The sequence below is a fragment of the Panthera uncia genome, chromosome D2 (genome assembly GCF_023721935.1).
Source record: "Panthera uncia isolate 11264 chromosome D2, Puncia_PCG_1.0, whole genome shotgun sequence".
NCBI classification, from domain to species: domain Eukaryota; kingdom Metazoa; phylum Chordata; class Mammalia; order Carnivora; family Felidae; genus Panthera; species Panthera uncia.
In genome coordinates this window covers 53,796,573-53,809,706 of record NC_064818.1, presented here as the reverse complement: position 1 = coordinate 53,809,706, position 13,134 = coordinate 53,796,573, and the positions used below count along the sequence as shown (strand labels likewise).

General features: G+C 36.1%; 1 protein-coding gene across 1 annotated transcript in view; it reads left to right on the top strand.

The window, feature by feature from the left end:
• The window catches only part of TM9SF3 (transmembrane 9 superfamily member 3), a 69,586-nt gene that overhangs the window by 43,561 nt on the left and 12,891 nt on the right, over positions 1–13,134 (top strand). Inside the window, exons 10-11 of the mRNA XM_049646456.1 lie at positions 10,074–10,213; positions 12,792–12,860. Of these exons, the coding sequence (XP_049502413.1) occupies positions 10,074–10,213; positions 12,792–12,860 (209 nt within the window). The remainder of the gene's footprint in view (positions 1–10,073; positions 10,214–12,791; positions 12,861–13,134) is intronic.

Genomic DNA, 13,134 nt, shown 5'->3' with positions numbered 1-13,134 from the left:
AAATATTTTGGATCTTTTAACTACATTAAAACTAAAACACAGATATATTCCAGTGCTTTACAAAGGTAACCCACAGCCTCCAAATTGTTCTTGTTGTTACCTTTTTTTTAAGTGTTTATTTATTTTTGAGAGAGAGACAGAGTACAAGCAGGGAAGGGACAGAGAAAGAGGGAGACACAGAATCTGAACCAGGCTCCAGTCTCTGAGCTGTCAGCACAGAGCCCGACGCAGGCCTCGAACCCACGAACTGTGAGATCATGACCTGAGCTGAAGTCAGACGCTTAACCGACTGAGCCACCCAAGCGCCCCTTGTTGTTACCTTTTTACTAGAAACAGAATTTTAGGCTTGGAGCAGACTTCAATGTTTTGTTTTATTTTGTTTTTAAAGATATACATATATATATGTATTTAATGTTTATTTATTTTTGAGAGAGACAAAATGAGAGTGGATTAGGGGCAGAGAGAGAGGGAGACACAGAATCCAAAGCAGGCTCCAGGCTCTGAGCTGTCAGCGCAGAGCCCGACGTGGGGCTCGAACTCATGAGCTGTGAGATTATGACCTGAGCTGAAGTCGGACACTCAACCAACTGAGCCACCCAGGTGCCCCGACTTATTTTTAATGTACGCTTGTGCAGACATGTGCACACTCTTATGCACATGTATGCAAGGTGCACCATGGTTACTGCTTTTCAGAGAGGCTGTGTAACTTGGTCAAGGTCATACAAATATTGGCAGAACTGTAACTGGACCCATATCTCTTTCTGAATTTTGATCTTTGGTTTTCTGTCAAATGGTTTCATAAAAATTCCAGGTGATTTTCGTTGTTTTATAACCTGGGTTTCTCAAAGATCCTGCATTATACATTTTTACTAAATGTTTGATACTTTTTAGTTGGAAATATTTTTGAAAATTGCTTCAAAATTGGCATTCTTGTTTTTGTTTTTTTGCAATCCAAAGTGAGTGATGATAGTTGGGAAAGGGTAACATAATTAATTACATTCAGAACTAGAAAAGAATTTGCTTCATAATAGTTACAGGCCATTAGAAAGTATCTATAGGGCCTCAACTATCTCTTAAAGATCATCTGCTGAATTAATTATTTTCATAGTGCTTTAAAAGTTAAAATTCAGATTCTGCTATAATTTTCCTCAAAGTTTTGAATTGATGTGGTGAAAATTATATTTTAAAGTTGCTTTGCTTCACTAAAATTTTAAATTTTACCGCTTGTAAAGAGGGTTTTAAATTTTCAGTGTAATTTGCCTTTAGATAATTTAATGATTACTAGTTATTAGAATACAGTTTCAGACTCTGTACTGAGCCGAAGCAGGTTGATAAAAGTGGTCTTCGCACTTGCAAGACTGGCTGCTGATGCCGAGCAGGCACCTGAAGTACCTTGTTCTTCATTTGTTTCCAAATTCGGAATGAAGGACATTCATCCCCCTCAAGTTTTAATCAGATGTGTAGTCTAACATTTTTTTTTCTCCTTTAGAAAGTATCAAAATTTGTTTAGAAAATGAAATTTAAGAACTTGAGATGAATGTTTGACCCAGCTGTCCATTCAGTATTTTAACTAATGAAATTTGTATTTTAGTTATTTGTCGATATTATGAAGGAAGTGGTTATACAGTGTCAAAATCTCCATGGCTCTCAACCCTAGGTACACATTAGAATCCTTGGGAATTTAAGTAATTTCAGTGCTCATGGCTTCGTCTTAAGCCAGTTTAATCTGTTTTGCTTTAAATCCAGTCACTAGCGTTTACCTGATTCTGGTTACCAGCATCTGGAGATGGACCTCTCGGCTGAAAGGCTCCCAAGCCATATGTTTCTGAGAAGCTGTGTGCTCCTACTTAACTGGACACCCTTGTTTGAAAATCAGTCTTCAGATACTCCTGTATGCTCTTCCCCTGGCCTTAGCTGTTTCTGTCCCCCATTCCTTCGATCTTGTGGACATTGAGCCCTTTCTCAATGATCTTTCTCTAGTTCTCTGTTTTCTCAAATACTTTGTAGCTAAGGATTTAATCCAACTTTGGTGAAAGTGATTTCAGGCTTTTGCCTGCCTTAATAGAAGCACCCACATAATAGGGTTTTGCCAACTTGGGATCTGGAATTTTGTCAGAATACTGCTGTTGTCACCAGGACTAGCCCAAGATTGAAAGTGAGCAGAATTTGTCTTCAGACCCCAACTTCTCTGCTCAGGTGTACCTAATTACACATAAAAGCCATTAAATCCGTGTCAGATTAAACTTGTTGAACAATTGTTAATCTTCCTGGCTTAATAAAGATAAATGTAAGTAGAGGGTAGTAATAATAATCTGAGCTCATATCATATCTCAAAAATGAAATTCATGATATGTGATCAGAAATTACCGCAGTAAAGAATGGAGACCAAGACGAATGAACAGGTACTATTTTAGATCTCTCAAAGGTTATGAGGAAAGTAGAATATCCCTAAGTGTAAAGGAATAATAAAGATCTATATATATAAAAAAACAAAAACAAAACTCTGTTACCTAACCTGAACTTTTGACAAATGCTAAGGCAAATTGGGATTTTGTAAAGATACTTTCCTAGTGTGACCACAGGCTTATTACATGGGATCAGGTGATGTGACAGAGTAGAAGAAAAAATGGCTCTAACCCATTCTTTTTCTTTTTCTTTTTCATTAAATAAAATAACCTTTAAACAAGAAAAGGTAAGAGGAAAATAATCCCTGATAAGGGGGAAATGAAGCCTAAGAAAGGGAAGGGGATTCCTGGTACAGGACTCCACAGCTACCTTAGCTGTAAGTTTGCTGCTTATGTAAGTGACCTTTTAGACATACTGAGAGATCATGCTGATAAGCGATGTCTGAATAACTGTAAGAGAACAGAAGCATTGTAAAACTGGACATTGGCAAATTTACTTTTCCAGAAGGGAAAGGAAGAAAGTGGATTCTGCCTTACAAAATGTGGTGAATTGATGAAACACAAGATACTAGAATGTTACTAAAATTTGTCTTTTAAATCCTGGAAATAATAAACATTGGGAGCTATTATGGATTTATGAAGACAAAAATACTAGAATAACTTCATTTCCTCTTTTTGGTAGGTTTTAGTAGATAAGAACAAAAGATTGGAAAGTATTGATCTTGTTGGACAAGATAGAGAAATATAGGTGGAATAGTACAATCAGGTAGATGTGTAAATAGTTATAGAATTAAAGAAATAGAATGATATTACTAATAAGATGTCACATATGTCTTTCAGTAGAGTAGACTTTGACCAATTCAGATGATTGTTAATGATGTGTATAAAGGCGTAATGAATTGTAGATTAAGTTGAAAAAGGACATGAGATCAAGGAGAAAACTAGGAATGTGGAATGATGAAGACAACATCTAAAACCGGTCTCACCTGACTGAAACGATGTGCCAAATTTGACCAGACGAATTATAATAAAGAGAGATACATGTGTGTTGCATTTTGTAGTTTGCCAAAAGCTCTTTCTTACCTTATCTGGTTTCAGAAGGACCCAAAGAGATAGGCAGAGCTAGTGACATGTGTTATCCCTGTCATACAGAGCAGAAGCCCAGGACTCTTGCAGAGTAACTGACTCAAATCACATTTCGTTTGTTGTGCTGTGGTGATGATTTGTTTTTGTTTGTCTATTTTCTTTCCTTCTTTTCTGCCAAAAGGAATTTTAGCTTTATGCTGAGACTGGTGAAGGTAGAATCTGTTATGCCTTTTGTGTGTGTGTGTGTGTGTGTGTGTGTGTGTGTGTGTGTGTGTGTGTTTACAGCTGTGTAGAGATATAATTAATACATGATAAATTGTATGTATTTAAAGTATACAGTTTGTTGAGTTTTGATATGTGTATACATTTAGGAAACGATCACCAGAGTCAAAAAAAGAAGGTATTTATGAAGTCCAGAAGTTTCTCTGTGTACCTTTGTAATTCACCCCTTTTTTCCTCCTTCTTCTTCCCTCCTCAGGTAACCATGGATCTGCTGTCTGTCATCATAGATTAGTTTGCATTACCTAGAATTTTATCTAAATACAGTCACATAATATGTTCTTTTTTTTGTCCTTTTTCACTCAGAAAATTATTTTGAGATTCATTGATGTTGCATGTATTAAAGTTTATTGCTTTATATTGCTCAGTAGTATTCCATGGATATACCACAATTGTTTACCCATTTATCCAGTAATGCATTCTTGGGATTATTGATCCCAATTATTAATGCATTATTTCCAGTTTTGGGCTATTATAAATCAAACTGTTATGAGTATTCATATACAAGCCTTTGTGTTGGATATATTTTCAGTAGTCTTGGACAAATAACTACAGTGGAATGACTGAGTCATACAATATAGTTTAATAGAAACTTCTAAACTGTAACAATGTGTGTTGACTATACTAAAAAAAAAAAAAAAAAAAGAAGAGACCACTAAACTTTTCTACAACAATTTTGTCATTTTACATTCCCACCAGTATTGTATAGGATAAGTTGCAGTCACTCCACATCATCTCTGGCACTTGATGTGTCTTTTTAATTTTAGTCATTCTAGGAGATACATAGTGGTGTCTCATTGTGGTTTTAATTTGCATTTCCTTAATAACTAATCACATTCAAGCTCTTTTGTGTATTTATTTGCCATCCCTATCTTTTTTTTTTTTTTAATGAATCTTTGGCCTGTTTTTTTATAGGTTATTTGTCTTGTTGAGTGGAAGAGTTCTTTGCATATTGTACGTACTTGACCTTTGTCTTAGTTTGGAAATCTAGTCTCCCCCTTTGTGGCTTGTCTTTTTGTTCTTTTAAGAATATCTTTTGATGGGGCTCCTAGGTAGCTCAGTCGGTTGAGCGTCTGGCTCTTGATTTCTGTTCTAGTCACGATCCCAAGATCATGGGATCAAGCCCTGTGTCGGGCTGTGTGCTGAGCGTGGAGCCTGCTTAAGGTTCTCTCTCTCTCCCTCTGCCCCTCTCCCCTGCTGGAGCTCTTTATCCCTCAGGGAAAAAAAACCCAAAAAAGTATCTTTTAAAGAGCAAACGTAATTAAGTGTAATTTATTGATTTTTTTTTCTTTATATGTGCTTTTCTGTCCTTTTGCCAAACCAAAGATCAGTTAGCCTTTCTTGTGTTTTCTTCTAGAAATTTTATAATTTTAGCTCTTAAATATGATCCATTTAAGGTCAGTGATCCTTTTTGGTAATTTGTATCTTGCGTGAGTAAAGAAAGGGTCAAGGGTTTTGTTTTGCTTTGCTTTGCTTATGACTAGTGTTCGAACATTTCTTAAAAAGAAAATGTGCTTTCTCTACTGAATTGCCTTAGCACTTTTGTTGATCGTCAACTGACCATATAAAGGTGGATCCATTTCTGAACTTTTTGTTTTCTTCCATTGATTAGTTTGTCATGTTTTTATGCCAGTGTGACATTCTTTATTACTGCAGTTTTTTATAATTTTTGAAATCACTTCTTTTTCAGTGTTGTTTCGGCGTTTTTAGGTTCTTTGCATTTCCATCTAAAGTTTAGAATGACCTTGTCAGTTTATACAAAAAACCCTGAGATTTTGATTGGGATTGTATTGAATCTATAGATCATTTTGGGAAGAACTGACATCTTAACAATATTGAATCTTTTAATTATTGAACACAGTATATCTTATATCTCTTAACCTAGTTTAATTTTTCTGTGCAACATTTTGTAAATTTTGTTGTTTAAATTTTGTACATCTTTTATTGAATTTACCCTTAAGTATTTCATATCTTTCATGCTACTTGTAAATGGTATTTTTAAAATATCAGAAAAATAATTAATTTTTGTATACTGGCTTTGCATCCTGCAACTTTGCTAAAGTTACTTATTCTGATTTCTTTTTTTGTAGATTCCTGAAGATTTTTTTACATAGATAATCATGTGGTCTGTGAATAAAGACACTTTCACTTTATATACCTTTTATTTCTTTTTCTTGCCATGTTGCACTGGCTACAACCCCCCAGTGCAGTGTTGAACAGAAGCAGTGAGAGCTGACTTTCTTGTCTTGTTCCTCCCCCTAGAGGGAAAGCATCCAGTCTTGTGCCATCAAGTAAAATGTTACCTGTATTTTTGTTGCAGGTGCCCTTCATCAAGTTGATGAAGTTCTCTTCTGCTTAGTTTGCTGAGAGTTTTTTGTTGCAATTATTTTGAATAGAAGTTGGATTTTGCAGTGGCTTTTTCTGTATCGTTTGAGATAATCTATGATTTTTATTTTTTAGTGTGGTAATATGGTGAATTATATTGACTTTTGAATCTTAAACCAATTTTTTATTCCTTCAACAAACCTGTTTGGTATGATGTATTATCTATTGTGTATATTGCTGGATTCCATTTGCTAAGATTTGTCGGGTTTTTTGTTTTTTGGTTTTTTTGCATCTATATTTATGAAAGATATGATCTGTGGTTTTCTTTTTTTCTGGTTTTGCTATCAGGATGATGCTAGATTCATCAAATAAGTTTTTAACTTCAAGTCCAATGTTTCTTCTGTTAGAGTACTGACATAGCTCAAAAAGCAGAATGGGAAGTTATTTATTAGCATGTTGAGAATAATCTCATAAAATAGAAAGGCTTCTTACAGTCTTTTGTGTTTGAGCTAGTGGTACTCTGATTATTAGTTCCTATTACTGAAATGCTTATAGACATAAAGGCGTAAATGTATGAGTAGAAAAAGAGTGATAAAAATTGTCTAGTCTGAGTGTGTGGTGAAGAAATGCATAAACATAATGACTGGTAAGACAATATATTATTACCTGAGAATCACCTTACCTAAAAGCAATTATTGTCTATCACCGTAAATAAAATTTATATTCTGTAGAATTCCAAAACAACTCCTCTCAGGATGCATTTTCCCTCTCCATTCATTCCATTTACAACACAGATTTCATAAAAGGCCACTTTGGAAGCAGAGCTGGAATAAGTACTAGCCACATTCTTGGTTTGTGACAGATTAGAGGAGCTGACCAGTTGGTACACTTTGGGGTATTAAGTGCTGATAGGCAGTACTTGTTTCCAACTTGCTCTTAGTGTAGATCACTCCCTCAGCCTTGAGTAAGTCCCCCACCCCCCCCAACCCCTGCACTTCCCTACCTGTTTTCGCTGTTAGTCCGTGCACGGTGGCTAGGAGGCCAGGGGAGGGCCCTGTTTCTGTTTGAGCCCCAGAGCTTTCATGGGTGTAGTAGACTAATGGGTTTTTGTTTTTTTTTTTTAAGTCTTAACTGCTAAATTTCATTTTAAAATGAAACTATGTGGAAGCCCAATGTAGAAAATAGATATCAACATGAATCCTTTAGTATAAATAAATTTTTGCAAATTCAGTATCGTAACATTCTATATTTAATGAGAAGCAGTAAAGTTGTGATGAATACAGGTCTAATGTAAAGGAGTATGAGTAAGAGTTCAGTCATATCTTCTTCAGTAACCAGTTTATTTGGCTAAATATCAGTCTTGAGAAAAATCCTGACTTCACGGATGATTTGATTCATGTGGCTTTTTTTTAACAGCTTGCCTTACAGTCTCAGAGTAATTCTTCAAGTAAACTCATCCAGAACTTGAACATAAAGGAGTCGGAAATTGGTTTCACAGTTCAGTCACTAACAGTTCTAACAAACCACTAACGTTTTTTGTCATGTATAAGAAAACAGACAAGCAAAGGGGAAAAATTAAACAGATATCAAACAGTTGATAATGTCTTGATGAGACTGTTTATAGATTCCTTTATTGATTATTGTCGTTTTGCTTTGAATGAGCACACAGACAATATATGCCCTCGTGTTGCTTGCCACTTAATTGCCTGCCACGCATATGTGCTATAGTACATTTGCTTGTACAACTCTAATAAATAGCAAATATGTACAGGCCCGAATGGGATCAATGGGAGGGGAGGGAGAACAAAAGACCAGTGTAGCATTACAAACCTTCCTAATCAATAACACATTTACGAGAAATCCAAATGCAGACACATCAGGAGAAACTGTTCTCAGGTTTGCATGAAAATGAGTTAATCTGGTTATGATAGCTTCAGTGTATTAATGTTTGACACAGAACTCCTCTGAATCTATTTTTTTTAATCATACTTCAAGATATTTTGCTTTTTATTATTTTTTTTCAAGTTTATTTATTTGTTTTGAGAGAGTGCACGAGCAAGGGAGGAGCAGGGAGAGAGGGAGAGGATCCCAAGCAGGCTCTGTGCTGTGAGTGCAGGAGCCCTACATGGGGCTCAGTCTCATAAACCATGAGCTCATGACCTGAGTCCAAATCAAGAGTTAACTGACTGAGCCACCCAAGCAGCCCTATACTTCAGAATATTTTAAACACTGTTTTCAAAGGATATTCAAATTAAATGCTTGTGGAATTCCTGAAGCTCTTCAGCAAGACCTGAGGGTTCTGTGCAATAGTTTGAAAACCACTGTCCTAGAGCATGTCATTCCTCAAAGGAATTATTTTCTTCAGCTTCTCTTCAATTCTTATTTGAAATTACAGTCCTGGGAAAATAAGAGGAAAGTATATAGGTCTCTACTACAGTGTATTAACATTTATGAGTCCTGTATACTTAATGATAGCAAATGAATAATTAAGAAAGCAGTCAACAGCAACAATTGAGACTGAATTCATACCCCCAGGGGCTCCTGGGTGGCTCAGTTGGTTAAGTGTCCGACTCTGGATTTTGGCTCAGGTCACGATCTGGTTCGTTTGCGCTGACAGTACAGAACCTGCTGGGGATCTCCACCTCCTCTCTCTCTGCCTCTCCCCCGCTCATGCTCTCTTTCTCTCCCAAAAATAAACAAAATTTCATCCTCCCAGATATGTATGAGACAACGTATAATTTGCAATGTTTTCTAATATAACCTTATTTTTCATGTTTCACATATTCTTGTTATATGAGCATAAATTCATATTACTAATAGGTCCAAATTGAGATACCAATAATTTGAGTTCCTAAGCCTGATCTTTAAAATCGAATTCCAGGGCTTTCGTAACTTTCATACGTTTATACAAGTTTTACCTGGAAGGGATGTGATTCTGCCCTTTGGTTTATTTAAAACACACACACACGCACGCACGCACGCACGCACGTGGGTAGAATGATGTGGTTTGCACTCATGTTGCTTAAAGATAGACCCCTCGTGTGGTAACTGTGGATTTTCTATCCTCCACCTCTTCATTGTTCGTTTCTTCACAATTTTTATTCATCTTTTCTCTCACTTTTACTTTTTATTAGAAACCTAAAATGTATAATTGGAAGAGATCTTAGATGCAGTTCAGTCTTCCATTTTGTAGGAATTCATAATGAAGTGGTTTTAACCAGATGCTGGCTGGAAAAGAGCTTGAGTGAGTCCTTGAGTACCCAGATTTATATAAAGAAGAAAAGCACAGAAATAATTATTTTCCTGACTGCTTTGGTTCTGGAATCTCATATGGTCTTCCCTGCAACTTTGGACTTTGAACCACTGATGGGCAGAAAAATGTTCATGCCATTTTAGTAATGACCCATAGATACGTAAATAGAGATCCGCTTCTGTTAAGATCGATCCTAAGGCGGTGTGAAATGGAGAAACGGTCATGGATGGTGTCTGAGACTGAACCGAAATGGTGGTCTGGCCACCTCCCAGCTGTGTGGGCGTGGGAAGTTACTTAGCCTCTCTAAGTCTCATTTTCTTCATCTGTGCCATAGGGAAATAACATGTAAAGCTCCTTGTGTATATTAGGAGCTCAATAAAATAAGTTGGTTATAGTGACAGTAGGTAAAGGATATGTTAGAAGCATGACAGCTAAAGGTGAAATCAAGAGAGGAAAAAGGGCTGCAGCAGACACCAGATGGGAGGGTGGGGAATGTGAGCAGCTGCAGTAGGCGGGAAACCGTTCAGCTTGTATTTAGTTCAGTTCTACTGTTTCAATGCACATTCTTCACCTCTTTTCGTTTGTATATATCTTAAGCAATTTTAACCTGTATTGAACTTGAACGTTTTATTTTGTGGTCAAATTGTGTTTAAATTTTTAGGTGTCCCCTTTATTTTTATAAATGCTCTTCTGAGTAATCACACACATTTTAATTTAATTTACAGGTGGCTGTTTGTTGCATCTGTTTTTTCGTTATTCTTCCTCTAAATCTTGTTGGTACAATACTTGGCCGAAATCTGTCAGGTCAGCCCAACTTTCCTTGTCGTGTCAATGCTGTGCCTCGTCCCATACCGGAGAAAAAATGGTAAAGAGAATGCTAAATCTTATATCATTGTCTCTCACAATATAGAAATTCTTAAGGCTATTCTATATATATAACTTTTTGAATTGGCATGCATTTCTAAGAATGACTGTCTTAAGAATTTGTCTTTTTAACTTTTTCCTTCAACCTATATTGTTCGCAGTAGTAATCAATTATACCCTTATTTCACTTTCTGAATATTGGTGCCATTTACAGATAAATTTAAATGCTTTGATAAGTACACTGGTGCTTAGAGGTGGGTAGGAACTAGAGCTGCAACAGTTTTATTTACTGTAGTATACAGGCCGGAATTGACCTGCTGCCTATTTTTATAAGTAAAGTTTTGTTGGAACATACCTATGCCTGTTCATTCGCAGATCTAGGACTGCTTTTACACTGCAGCATCAGAGAGTGAGACCCTGTCACCTGCAAAACCTGAAATATTTACTGTCTGAAACTTCACAGAAGAAGTTTGCCAACGCTTGGCTTACAATTTGATTTTCCTTTCCAGATATTTTGTTATTCTAAATAATACACACATTTGTAGCCACATACATTGTACCAGTTGAAAGATGAATTAGGATTAAGACCGGTTATAATTTACCGACTTAATGTTCTTTATCTTCACTTCTGGGATAGTATAGAATCTCTCAAATACATTCTGTTTTATGGCTAAAATGGGTTCTTAAGAACCCCCAGAATTCAAGATTAATCTTGACAAAGGATGATGAGTATTTGTTAAGCAACTGAAGGGATTCTTTAACTGCAGTAATGTAAACATAGTTTACAGTTTATTTGACCAGTCAACTTTGAAATTACGATTCTTAATGGATTTTTAACTTGAGATAATTTGTATTTTTTTTTTTTTCAAATTTTGGACATGAAATGGGATGTCATTAGTATGTTATATTTCTAATTTTTGTGATTCACATTGGAAAAAAACTAAATACTTTGCCTTTTGAAATTAGCAAATTGGATGTTTCAGTGCTGATTTATGCTATTCTGCATTCTTCATTTCCTGATTGTTACTAGCAGACAAAAGTAGAGCAGTCTTGCTGTATGGACACCTGTCACATTCTCCATCGCATAAGAAAGAACTGCACAGTAGACTCTGTCTATTCATACATTGAAAAGCCTCTGTTCCTAGGTAGTTTACCTCATTATAGACATAATTTATATTCAGAGACTTACATATACAATCTTTTGTAGACTTGGAGGTATATAGACATTGAAATGGAGGCCGAATAAAACAGCACCTATAAGGGAGGGTGACCTGTTAGAGTGTTAGGATTGTCCGTGTTCTTTTTTTTCCTTAGATCGTGATTATGAGAACTTTCGTGCTTTGTTTTTTAAAGTCCGTTTTCTTTTTCAAATCAAGGTTAGACTCTAGGTCACTAGGACTGGTGAAGGAGAGGAAGGAACAACACGTGACCTTGCACACCCTGGGTCACAGGTGGAGGAAGGCTCGTGTGTATCTTTATTTTCTTTATAAAGTTACATGGGCACTAAATCTGAATACTAGATCTGGCTCTCAGTGACTTGTTATCTTAGGAAGATCGTTTTTTAACCTCTGTGGGTCTTGGATTCCTATAAAAGGAGGAAAGAAGACTAGATTAAATGTTTTTTAAGGTTTTCTTTTTTTATCCAGCTTTCACATACTGATTTCCTCTCATCTTTTTAGTTTGTTTATCCCAGAGATAGTAGTTTAGTATTTTTTATATGCCAGATACTGTGCCGGATGCTGGGAATACCTAGATGAATAGCTTCTGCCTGCCAGAGTTAGCATAGTACTAATCTAGTGAGGTATGATATGTATATGATTGCAGTTCCACATAGTGTGAGGTAAGTGCTGCCAGAGTTATGTTCATGAGGCAGTACAAGTACGGGGAAAAAACCCACCTCTTTCTGGGAGACTGGGGAAGGGCTTTATGGGGAGAACACTCGAGCTAGTGCATGCGGGAGAAGAAGTGTGACGAGGGAAGGCATTCCAGGTGAAGAATTACCAGTTGCATCAGTATGTGTTGAGTGAATGAATGAGGTTTGGATTTAATTTTTTATCCATTCTTGGCTCCATTATAACTCAAGACTCACAATACTATAATTGTATAATTCACAAGGAAGGGAATCGCCAACCCAAGGAATGCATGAGCAAAGAGATGGCAAGGCTACAATTTGGGAAACATTATTTCACAGAAGGGTCTCAAGACTTTTCTTTTCCCTATGGCTTTCTATAAATAAATGCCTGTGAAATTTTTAGAAGTTATTGAGAGATGCAGACAGAATAGGAGCAAACACTTAAGAGAGTTTTTCCTGAGTTCCGTTGGTAGCAAGAATTTGTATTCCCCGAATTCGTATCTTGACCTTTATTACCGGAAAGAATTTTGACTATAACCTATGGCTAATTTGAAGTCCTACCTCTATGTTGTGCCTCTTTGAATTTTTGTTTTTTCTTTTTACTGGTTTATTTCTATTCCTTAGATTATTTTTTAAGTGCCAAGTTTCTGCTTTCTGTTATCTGGATTTATATAATGTAATGTGAAAATCACACTAGAAGTTTATTGCTAATGTTAATATTTTCCAGGTTCATGGAGCCTGCAGTTATTGTTTGCCTGGGAGGAATTTTACCTTTTGGCTCAATCTTTATTGAAATGTAAGTTGTGGCAATGCATTTATGTTTTGAGGCATGTAATTTTAATAAGAGAATGTAGGAGTTAGGGTAGGTGTAGAATCATCAGGAAGGCATCTAATAGAGTTAGTCTGTTAATTTCATGGCTCCCAGAAAGGGATCTAACATTATGTATCTGAAAGTATTTCCTCCTGTGATTTCAAATATTCAGGTGAAGTTTATACGTTTTTGTATTGTGTTCTAGACCCTTCTTACCTAACAAGAGATCTTAGAAATCACAGGATGCATACCAAAGAGT